This window comes from Staurois parvus, unplaced genomic scaffold (genome assembly GCF_062004578.1).
Source record: "Staurois parvus isolate SC_StPar_1 unplaced genomic scaffold, SC_StPar_1.0 ptg000061l, whole genome shotgun sequence".
In the NCBI taxonomy this organism is placed as follows: Eukaryota; Metazoa; Chordata; class Amphibia; order Anura; family Ranidae; genus Staurois; species Staurois parvus.
This window is the reverse complement of record NW_028317857.1, coordinates 5,538,473-5,550,634: the sequence shown is the minus strand read 5'-3', so window position 1 is coordinate 5,550,634 and position 12,162 is coordinate 5,538,473. Positions and strand designations below refer to the sequence as shown.

General features: G+C 40.7%; 1 protein-coding gene across 10 annotated transcripts in view; it reads left to right on the top strand.

The window, feature by feature from the left end:
* PARD3 (par-3 family cell polarity regulator) overlaps positions 1-12,162 on the top strand; it is an 814,686-nt gene that overhangs the window by 445,521 nt on the left and 357,003 nt on the right. For all 10 annotated transcript variants that reach the window (XM_089668705.1, XM_089668703.1, XM_089668701.1 and 7 more), the window contains one exon: positions 4,150-4,288. In XM_089668705.1, the coding sequence (XP_089524831.1) occupies positions 4,150-4,288 (139 nt within the window). The remainder of the gene's footprint in view (positions 1-4,149; positions 4,289-12,162) is intronic.

Below are 12,162 nucleotides of genomic sequence, written 5' to 3'. Positions count from 1 at the left end.
TTTTTAGTTCTTTTATTTTTAACTTTGCACAGAAATGATAAGCACTGCCTAGTGTCTCGTACTACCATTAACGTGTTGGGCATCAGTGCGGGTACTCACTTGCTTATTGCAGTTACTCTGCTGTGTTCAGTATACCCACATGGGTATACATTGACAGGAGAGCTGTAATATTAGACTTGGCAGTTTTTTAAACCAGCTTTTTAATGTAGAAATGAATGGTAAGTCAAGACATCTACTATCAACACATGGTTACTTCACAGATAAAGTGGAGCTTGGCTCTCTTAATCAACATGGACTATTTGTAATACTTAGGCTGCTAGTATTCGTAAATAGATAGGAAAATATATATAATTACGTGGTTTAAACTATTTTTATTTTACGTTTCTTCAGTTACTTCCTAGTTTCTTACCTTGGCAAATGATGACATAAACTCTAGGAGTCTTCTGGAGAGGAGGAGGGGTTTTCTCAGATGAGCATGTCCTCCTGCTTGTATGCTTGAATTAAGGGCAGATGGATTCCAGGAAGTCAATGCTAAATGAATCATCTGCCCAAGATGGCGATGGCAAGAAATGCTAGGGGGTGTTTTTCAAAGTGATTTTTCAGCAAGAAAAAAGCATGAAGACATTTGCTTTGAATATTAAAAATTAATTATGTAGCATTATTGCTTTGTGTTGCTTAGATGCATTGTGGTTTCATTGTAAGTAGAAACGGTATTTGGCAATCAGAAACCTGTTGAAGTAATGTATATCTCGCCATCATCTAATACTCACGAAGGATTAAGCAGACAGTCAAACCATGGTTGTGTAAAAGTAGGGAAATGTTTTATTTCCACTTGTCCTTTAGTGAAATCTACTGCAGTCCAAGTGTTGACAGTATTGTATCAAGGGATTGCATGCTGAGAATGTCTCAGTGAAAGCCAGCATGTCATCAAGCACAGGGGGAGTGAAAGAATGATGGCACGGGCTGTGTTTAAATACGCACTGGGAGAAATATATTTAGATAGAAAAGGAAAACATGCATTACAGCGAACAGCATCCCTCTGATAGGTAACACAGGTAAACGGAAACATTTTCCTTGACATTAGTTTTGCATAAAGGTTCCATCCATGTAGGAGTTCATCAAACTCTTCTCCATCTAAAAATAATCTCCATGTGGAAAAGACAGAGATTGCCTTGTGGGTGTTGCTGATCATTTTCTGACAGAAGCGTTTGCGCTGAAGTAGGAGTTTAGTGGAGCCATTTCCAGTCGAAATGTTTGATAGGCTGTGACAGCTGCAGTCTTACAAGCACAAAAGACACTTTTACCGGCAGCTGTGAATTATGGTTTCACTTTTGTGGGTGACAGTTTAGTTTAAGCAATCCTGATGCAGATTTTATTATGTACAGCTGAAGGCAGGAGACAAGCCTCAGTGTCAGAAAAGATGCTTGCGCTTTCTTCTCTCTTGAGTTTCTTATGATTAGTGTGACTAAGTCTCTGCTCATTGACATTTTTTTGCCCTTCAGTTTTATGTTTAGCTGCTTTTTTTCTGCAGACTGTGGTTTGCATATTCAGTAAATACTGTGTTCACGCAGAGCTGAATACAAAAATACATATATATATATATATATATCACCTTCTCCGATCCTCCTCTTCTCTGGGCCCCCACCTGCACTCTTGTGGTCCAAACCCCCAAGTGCCCCCAGAGCAAGCTGCTTGCTTGACACAGCCTAGTGCACTTTTTTGTGTGCTCACATGCACTTTTTTGGTATACTTTGGTGTTTTGTTTTTGTGCACTGCACTACAGACTCAGAAAGCAAAGTGTGTGTATGTGAGGTAGTGACTTTAGATTGCAAGCTCCTTGGGGGCAGGACTGATGTGAAAGAACAATAAATATGTAAAGCACTGGGTAAATTGTTACCACTATATAAAACCTGAAATAAATAATAAGTAAACAAACTGAAACATTGCAGAGCAAATCCAGTAGAATATGGCTGATTATCATTAAAAGTGGGATATAAAACTTTTACTCTTCTTTTTAATGGACTGGACAAGTAGGAGATTTATCTCTGGTTCACACTGAATGCGAGTTTGGAATTGTGCTGCTTTACCAGAAGTAGCGCTATTTCAAAGCCGCTGGTTAGCGCGATTTCATGTGCGGCTTGCCTGACATCTGTGCGACTTCATGCACAGATGGAACCTTTTTTCAAAATCGGTGCCGCACCACAAAATCTGGGTTGCACTGATTTGAGCGGTTCCGTGGGCACAAATAGGGTGCAACTTGTCATGCTATTTGACAGTTTCAAGTTGCATTGGTGTAAATGAGGGCTAATACTTGATTGTCAATAAAAGTGGTAGTGTCTTTTACTGGGGGAGAACACCAAGACATACAATATCTAGGTTGGGGGGGGGGTGTATATGTTTAACCACTAGCCTACAGGGCACTTATACCCCCTTCCTGCCCAGGCCCATTTCCAGCTTTCAGCGCTCTCACACTTTGAATGACAATTGTGCAGTCATGCAACACTGTACCCATATGAAATTTTTATAATTTTTTTGTGACAGATAGAGCTTTATTTTGGTGGTATTTAATCACTTCTGGGTTTTTTTATTTTTTCTTAAACCAAAAACCACAGAAAATTTTGAAAACAAAAGTTTTTTCTTAGTTTTTGTTATAAAATTTTGTAAATAAGTGATTTTTCTCCTTCACTGATGTGCGCTAATGAGGCTGCAGTGATGGACACTGATAGGTGGCACTGATGGGCATTGACAGGCATCACTGATGGGCACAAAAAAGCAGCACTCATATATGGCACTGATAGGCGGCACTGACTGGCACTGGTAGGTGGCACTGACTGGCACTGGTAGGCGGCACTGATAGGCAGCACTGATGGGCACTGATAGGCAGCACTGATGGGCACTGATAGGCAGCACTGATGCACACTGATAGGCGGCACTGATGCACACTGATAGGCGGCACTGACTGTCACTGATAGGCGGCACTGACTGTCACTGATAGGCGGCACTGACTAGCATTGCTAGGTGGCACTGACTGGCACTGATGGGTGACACTGAAAGGCAGCTCAGATGGGCACTGATATGTGGCATTGATGGGCACTGAAATGTTGCACTGTTGTGGCACTGATGGGCACTGGCAGGTGGCATGGATGAGCACTGAGAGCTGGCACTGATGGACACTGACAGGTGGCGCTGCTGGGGCTACACAAATCATCAGGGCATATTGATCATCAGTGCTCTGATGATCTGTGTATATGTCCCCTCCGAGGAATGTCGATTACCGGCTCTCCTCTCCTCAGGAGTTGTCAGCGTGACAGCTCGTGGGGAGAGAAATGCCGATAACCGGTATTTCCCTGTTTACATGTGATCAGCTGTAATTGGACACAGCTGATCACATGACGGAGCCGACATCTTCGGCTCTTTCCGTGGATCGTCGATGCGCTGTGTCCTAGGGACACAGCGCACCACCAATCACTGCGCTGTGCGCTCCGGGAGCCGCACATGCGTGGTTAGAATGTAAGGACGTCATATGACGTCCTTCCAGAACGAGAGAACCGCCTTGCGTCCGTCATATTACTATATGGTGGGCAGGAGGCGGATAAAAAACTCTTTAGCACATAACGTTAATAAGTAATTTTGGAGAAATAAACAGTAAATATAGAACTGGATTGTACTCTGATTTTTTAATATTTTTTTGCAGTTAAATCTTTTATTAGTTCAAGCCTTATTTTCCTAAAAAGTACTAACCTAACAGCTGTCCTCTGTATCATAAGATTAAAGACACATTTTGGCAGTAAAATTATTTTTGTATCTTGTCTCTATTGCTGTAGAAGGCCTAGGTACAGAGAAGAGTTAAAAGAACAAATTTGTAAGCAAATTTGTTCTAATATGATCAGAGACATTGCCTTTGTACTAGTTATTTTTTGCTTAAGGGTGTTGAAATATGACAGGCGCTCCACAGGAGGTATACTACAAAGTGGCATCGAAAGTTGCCCATTAAGCAGAGCTGTCAATGCAAATTATTTTGGTAGAGGGTGAAAAGTTCTAGCTCATTTGGTACCCAGCCGGGTGCAGGCCTTAGGCATGTTGTTATTGTTCCCCCATGCTGTTAAATAGACCGTCAGCACTGATATCCCTTCTCTCCTGATTCTACAGTTGGAGTCACCTGGAAGCCCCTCGGGGCCCGAATTGCCCATCGAGACAATGCTGGACGACAGGGAGCGAAGAATTTCCCACTCTCTGTACAGCTTTGACGAATCGCCCACAAGGAATGTTGCATTAAGTAGAATAATGGGTGAGTCAAGTAGCCTCTACTAATCATGTCATGTTTTTGTCCTTTTCGCTGTTCATTGAAGAGTGATTAATGTTCTATTTACAATGGCAATGGGCTAGCATACAACATCTCAAATCCAATTCAGAGGAACAAAGAGCAGCAGAGATTGTGCAGGATAAAAGATTTCTAATGTGATTGGCATAGTGTGTTTTCCCAGTAAAACAGGTGAAGTGGGTGCTCTGCCTAGAACGGGCCTTGTCTTCCGTAAGAGTACCTCTGCGTTTTGTCTTCCTGGAATAATGGCTCTATTAGATTAAAGGATGTGTGTTAGGCACGGTCAGCACTGTAGAGCTGCAATTGTTAGGAGCCTAGTCCTTCCATTGCGTCAGTGGTGAACATTTGGTGGTTAGAACTGTTTATATCTATTCTTCCATTCAGATGTAATGGTCTCTGGACAACAGCGTTCCTTTTGTGCATTTTTTTTCCTTTGAGAATTCAAACTATTTTGGTCCCATTCACACCAGTACATTTTTCTTCTGTCGGTCCTGTGTTAGGATTTTTATACACCCTTTTCTTTAACAGAATCCTCCATCCATACTATATGGTGTGGACAGACAAATCTCTCACTGAATCTATTGTAGCCTGACATCCAACAACTGTTAGAATACCTGAACAGTGCCTGCATCTGTTTGGATGCAGCCACTGTTCAGCTGAATATTTTCATTCTGACTCCATTGATTTTCCACAACAAGGTTGGGGGGGGGGGTCATGACCACCTATGGAGCAAATGTTTGGCAGTTAATCAGGAACCAGCTGAAATTCAAATAGTGTGTGGCCAGCTTTATCTGTTAATGCATAGAGCAAAGTTTAACCCAGTCACTAAAATCTCTTCTAAACCTTAAGTGTTAAAGATTATCAATATCTGCAGCTTTTATTGAAATAATTGGTAGCCCCAAGAAGAACGTTCTTGTTCTGCTGGTTCCCTTTTATTGAGAGAGAGCTTTATGTTCCTGTGTCCTAAATGCTCTTCTGCATTGTCACCTTGCCCCAAGTGATTTCAGTAGGCCTTGTTTATAGAGCTGGAGCTGCGTGCAGGTAGCCCGTGTTGCACGTTGAGGATGAAGTGGCTATATGGACGCAGCTGCTCATTCTAATATGACAGGCATGTGGGGATTGAGTCTGAACACAAGCTGTCTGTGTTAAGGTCTGCTTACCTGCCTCTGCCCTCCTGCCACACTAGGATGGTTGCCTGTGTACCCAAAGAGAAACATGGACTGCCTGCACACAGTTCCAGGTGGCTCTATCTGCATAATTATTCAAGTTGGGCAGCACAGTGGCTAAATGGTTAGCACTTCCACCTGGCAGTGCTAGGGTCGTTGGTTCAAATCCCAACCACGGCACCACCTACCTGGAGTTTGCATGTTCTCCCTGTGCCTGCGTGAGTTTCCTCCAGGTACTCCAGTTTCCTCCCACACTCCAAAGACATGCTGGTAGGTGAATTGGATCCTGTCTAAATTGACCCTACTATGTGTATGTATGAATGTGAGTTAGGGACCTTAGATTGTACGCCCCTTGAGGGTTAGGGACTGATGTGAATGTATAATATATATGCAAAACGCTGCGTAAATTGACAGCACAATACAAGTACCTGAAATAAATAAAAGTTGTACAGGCCACAGACCCGTGTGAATGATGTCTTTGTCCCCACTTTTTAGACAGCTCCATGAATGAGTCCTTGGTGGTCCTGCCAACACTTTTTGGGCGGGTATGTACTTCCATTTTCACCATCAGCAAGCCAACCCAGCACAAAACCTGCAGAATTGTATGAAAGAGGCTGCAGGAAATCGTCAATAAAAGAATACAAAAAAAATAAAAAGATTACTTTAGAATATAAAAAGTCAAAGTTTTAAAACACAGTGCATTAACAAACTACATTTCAAGGGCTGGAAAGTAGTAAAACACCCTTTTACTCCAGTTATGTTTTTTTAGTCTCAATACCAAAGTAGGTCACCTCTCATCAACCTTCAACCCGCCTGCCTCTGTGGCTCCAGGTGCCTGCCAATAATGCTTTTTAGTGCTTCCCATGTGGAGCAAAGAAGCCTTTACCAAACTTTGTTTCAAGACAAGATGACAGGAGGTCTTTCTAGACCAGTATTTCTCAACATTTTTTTCAGTCAAGGCACTCTTTAAAAGTATGCCCTCCTTTTGAGGCACCCCACTCTAAAATGCGGAAAACTAAGCTAATAGTTTTATTTACACAGCAACATCCACAAATGTAGGACACCTGACATTAGAGGTAATTTATTCTTCCATAGCAAATACCTTTGCACATTGGTACTGACTAGTATTCCAATGTTTCTCTTCTCCTTCAGGTTCTTCATTGGTTGTTAGGACACTGGCGCCTGGAAGCTTGTAAGAGTGCAGAATGAAAACCTGTGGCTTTGTATAATTAAAAGGCAGGCTTCATCCACTTGCAGGCTTGTATACCATTATTGGACAGTTTTTAGTAATTTTGCCAGGGCACCCCTGAACAATCTTGAAGGCACCCTGGTTAAAAAAAGCTGTTCTATACCAAGCTTCACTTTTGTTTGTTCCATATTTGCAGTATGTTTTTTTAGTCTACTGCCTGAAATTTGTCTGTTCACAATCCCCTGCACAGCAGATAGGGAGTAAGAAGTGATTCTAAAGGCCCTGCTAAACTGTACAGCACTGCCATGTTTTTAAGCACTCTCCTACGGAGAGCTGGAAAATGCGCTTTAACTGTCCAATGAGCAGGCAAAATGTATAGTGGTGTCGCTGATCTAGACATGCATAATAGCAGTGGTGTGTCAATAAGAAAAGTGACTAAAAAGATAAATATTTTTGCAGGTACAAATGTTGAAATATACTGCAGTTGCACATTTAGCTCTTTGGCTAGAATGTCGCTTTAATATAACTTTTAGTACTTATATGACTATCTGCTTTCATTTCTGTCACTAGGTCTTGATTTCATTGCACTGAATATTGCATAGTAACATGATATTACATTTTTTTTTTTTTAATTAACAAACATGTCATACTTACCTGCCCCGTGCAATGGGTTTACACAAAACAGCCCCAATCTTCATCCTTTGGAGACCCCTGCTGGCACTCTTAGCTCCTCCCCTCTTCTGAATACCCCCCTCCCCAGCAAGCCACTTGTTAAGGGATGTACTCGTGCAGGCTCGCTCCCGATCCCTGCTTCCTGCAACCATTGATACAGACCGGAGGACCTTGTCCCTCTGCCTCGTCTTATGATTTGAGTGACAGCAGCCGGAGCCAATGGCTCCCACTGCTATAAATCTGCACTTTGAGGAGGGAGCCGCTGCTTCCCAGTGTATTGCTAGATCAAGATCGGGCTCAGGAGATGTTAAAATGTTAAAGTTTATATGAGATTGGCTGAGAAGTGATCAGACTTTTACATTTACTTTACATTTACTTTAACTATTAAAATATTGGTGAACCACTTTGAAGCATCACCTGTAACATCACCTAGGCAATATATTCTTTTGGTTATCACCCAGAATAGACTTTGTGTGTGACTTTCTTTACCTCAATTCCCCTGGAAAGCAGAACTTTCTCATCGTTGATATTCTGTAAATGCAGAGTTGTTCTCGATTACATGCACTGGTAAACTGCAGCGAGTCTCATAAATTGTCTGTCAGCACAGAGTTGATAAATATCTTTTTTTATCCAACAATGAAAATTGTCAACTTGAGCTGTATGCAAGGAATGTATTAAAAATACTTGACCATCTAAAAAATCTCTTGTGAATTAACACATGTATTCTGCATGTGACCTTTTATTTTATGTGTCTAAATCCTTAAAGAAACATGGTAGAGCAGTTGTGCAATGAACTGGTGTTCCTTCTAAATGTGCCCAATATGTTATGACAAGAGCACTTCCTGCACTTTGCCACATCATATCATGGAACACGGTCTAACAGGTTGGAGATCACTAACATGAATTAAATGTCATACATCATTTCATCTCTGTCTGTAGAGGCCTTGCATAGTGAAATACTAGCTTGCAACATGTTTTCCTGTTTGAAAGTAATTTAAACACATATGCAACCAAGTAAACTTTGTAACAGCAGACCCCAGCCCATGTATTGGCTTGAGGTGGGATTGGTATAGGTCTTTTTTTTTTATTTAGAAAAGGTCCTGAGAAGGTTTAGGAGTCAATCATGTGCCAGTGAGATGAATCGCCTTCTTGTACCTCCATGGAATGCTTCAATGTTCTCTCACCCATGAGTCTCCTTGTCCCTTTTTAAATTTTCCGTAATAGGAAATAATATATTTTGAATGGGAAATACCATTCATAATGGTCACATTAGGCTGATGGAACTTGTGTGTTGAGATATTTCCACTGGAGTTCAGAAAGATGGCAAAGACCAATGGGTAGTTCTGTCTGCTAGAATTTGCCCCAAACTAATTTTAACGTTTAATGTATCTTACATTATGAACTTATTCAAGAAAATCAGTTTTGAACATTATTTACATTTTTAAATATGTGGGTGTCTTTTTTACCTCTGTAAAGTGTATTTTGGAGGTGCCATATTTGTGTAGCACTAGTACTGTAGGAGCTGCTGGCAATTTTCCCAGGTTCTTCCCAAAAGGATTACCCCCCAGCCAGGCACGTGAACACAGTCACTTGTTTCCTCCAATAACCAGTCTAGGGGTGTTTTTATTTTTTATTTTTGGGGAACTTGGATAGAGGTGAGGGAATTGAGTGGGCTACTCCAAAAACAGAAACTATATACAAATCGAGGACAGTGAACTCTTTTCTATAAGGCTGCAGCAGAAATCCTTACAAATAGTAAACTGTGTACTTGGCCTCTAGTAGAACAGTAAGAGCACGCAGGCATCCTTCTTTAAATCAATAACATACGTAACAGCACACAGGCTTCTTTCTTTAGTACAAACGAGAGTCCCTTCACAGAGAACTAGGCAGTCTATGCTTTTCAGGGCATCAGCCGATGTTCCCTTTAGCAAACACACAGCTGACTCTCTTGCACACGAAGGTTGGGGTGGCAGCAGCCCAAAAAGTCTCTAAGATCTCTCAGCAGTCTGTACTCATGAAAGGTCCAGGGACATGTGGTTGCTGCCTTCCAACTTCCGAGTGACACCTTTCTCCAGTGATACCAGACTAGATCTTCAGCAGACAGCTTCAGTCAGCTCTTGGTAGCCTCAGCATCCAGGCTCTTGAATATCCAGAGAGCCAGCTAAAGCATGTACCTGTGATGCATGACTGGGAAGGGGTGGAATTGATTACATTACTTGACCAGCAGATTAAGAACTTTGCTAGAACGTAGGAGTTTTAGCAGCCATTCTCTGAATGTTAAGTCTAGTACACACTATGAGAAAACTGGACAAACAATTGTCTGATTTTCCACGAAGGTGTGTATCATAATGTAAACGGCAGTAGTATTAAATTGTACAAAAATTCTCAGCCGACAAAGGCAAACGTAGATACATACTAGTGTAGTAGAAGAGGAAGTTTAGGGTCTGATCATGCATGTTTTATTTCTATTTGATTATTTCCATACGATGTCCACGAACATTGACAATATTCTAGCTTGCATCTTTGTTTTTTGCCGTCTGAACAGTGAGAATCGGCTGTAGAAAGCACTATATTAACGATCAGATAATTGACGGATCGTCAATTTTTGTACAATTTTCTTAACGTGTGTATGAGCCATTATTAAAACAGAAGCATGAGGAGGGAGGAGCTAAGATTTTTGCTCCATGAACAAAACGCATTTTATTTTTTTTAAACCTCTCCATTACAAAGTTGAGTGAGCAGTGTAGATTATACCGTTAGAAAACAATTTTCTCATGCAAGGTTGACTTTAACATTTTTGAATTTTCTTATGTGGTAATAGGTTTTACATGTAAAAGTACTATAGTACGGGTAGCACTGAGACTACAGAATGGGTCACTGGAGTGCTATCGCTAGCTTGCTTGGGTTTTCTATTTTTCAGTGCATTAGCTTCAAATCGCTATAGATAATTTTCTGCATCCTTTGTTAGCATTCAGCACCACGCTGGCTCTCTCGTCCCCTGTGGCCAATGAGGTTATTAGCGCTTGCTCTGCAGCTATCCAGCTTTCCCTTAACAGACCCAGTTAATAAAGACTTGTCTTGCCACAGGAGAACAGAGATTTACTGACTGGCTCATCATGGGATTAGTTTGTAAGGATTTTCAAATTTAAAACACAATGAGAGGTTTGATTAAAATTGCTCCTGACATTAAAAACATTTTTCCCTTGCATTGGCAAGTTATTATTTTTTTTTCCCTTCACTAGAAAGACATAAATAGAGCTATTAGATCATTTAAATTCCAATGTTTCTAATGAGCTCATTAAGAATATAATTAAGAAAAATAATTATTTTTGTGGTGTTTTCATAAATCTCCCTTCATGTTTTGATAGAAGCAGGACTTTCTATTGGTATACCGTACGTTATATTTTAGATTTGATGGAATTATGGCCAACATGATTATTGAAATGAAGAAAGGTTTAATAGTTTCCTGCTGAACTCTGGGATAAAATAAAAATAAAAAATTAATGTCCCAAGAATTTGTAATATCCCAGTCCAGGTCACTGTCAGATGTCTCCGGTGTAGCCACTTGGTGGTGTGGTTTACGTAGGCAGCCTTCCCATGGTCAAACCAGTGCAGCTTGCTTGGAGAATTCTGCAGGAGCTGATTAAATGGCTAGGCATAGTCACATGACACATTATGCAGAAGTTGTGAATAAAGCTGGTTTTGTTTTACATATTTTACCATCATTAACAATCTAGAAGGTATTTCACTACGTTTATTAAAGATATTTAAAGTTTATCTCTAGGATAAGCAGATGTTGTCTAAATACAAGAGTCATGTGTATTCTTACCTGAATCCTGGTGTGCTTTGTGTATTTCCTCCAGATCTGTACAGTAATCTAGTGTGACATTTTTTCTGTGTAATAAAGACTGGTCACTGCTGCTCTCTGTCCTTGTTCAGTGTGACTGGTCTTGTATCCACCCCTTTTTTGCAAACACTCTGCAGGGGGTGGACCTGTTGGGTGCCTCACACACCTTTATCTGCACAGGCTGTATGCAGCACAATGATGATGTCATTGCTACATTTACCAGATAATAATTGGATTTGTAAAGGCATTTTGTGCACAAAAGTGGATCTGTGGTTGTTGAATATATTTAATTAAAGCTTTTGTGCCTCAGATTTAAAATGGTGGTGTTTTGCTGCTGCAGCTATGTGTTCACCTGTATGCCCGAAGTTCTACTTTACAGTAATCTGATAGAACTTTCACAATTATTTTTAACACTTACTGTTCTGCATTTCCACTTCAATATTACACATATAGGTTTGTCAGTTCTGTGTATATTTTGCTCTCCCTGATCAACAACTGCCGAGATAAAGTCTCAGCTCTCCCTTACTGAGTGTGCAGACTTCTATTAAGGCAGAGGAAGAGCAAGACTTTTTCAGTGTGTCTTAATTATGTTTAAAGCATTTGTTATATGTTGCAATATGCTGTCATTTGTCATGGTGGGAAACTGTCACATTGGTCCTGGTAGCAAGAAGCAATGCAGTCTTTCCCCAGGCTTTAGGTCACAGGCGAGCAGTATTCATTATTCTCAAAGTTCTTTTAATTTGGAAATGCCAACATTTTACTTTTTTCTGTGTCTTCTATTCACGCGTGCACTTTTAAAGTATGCGTAAACTAAACACTCTAAATTACTAAAAATCTAATCTTCAATTGGTAATGCAATTTCAGAGATCAGTTTTAGTATTTTTAAATCTATAGCTTTCACAAGGCTTCAATGGGTTTCGGAACTTGCATTGGTGTAGGATTTACAGTATTAGGCACATTAGCAGGT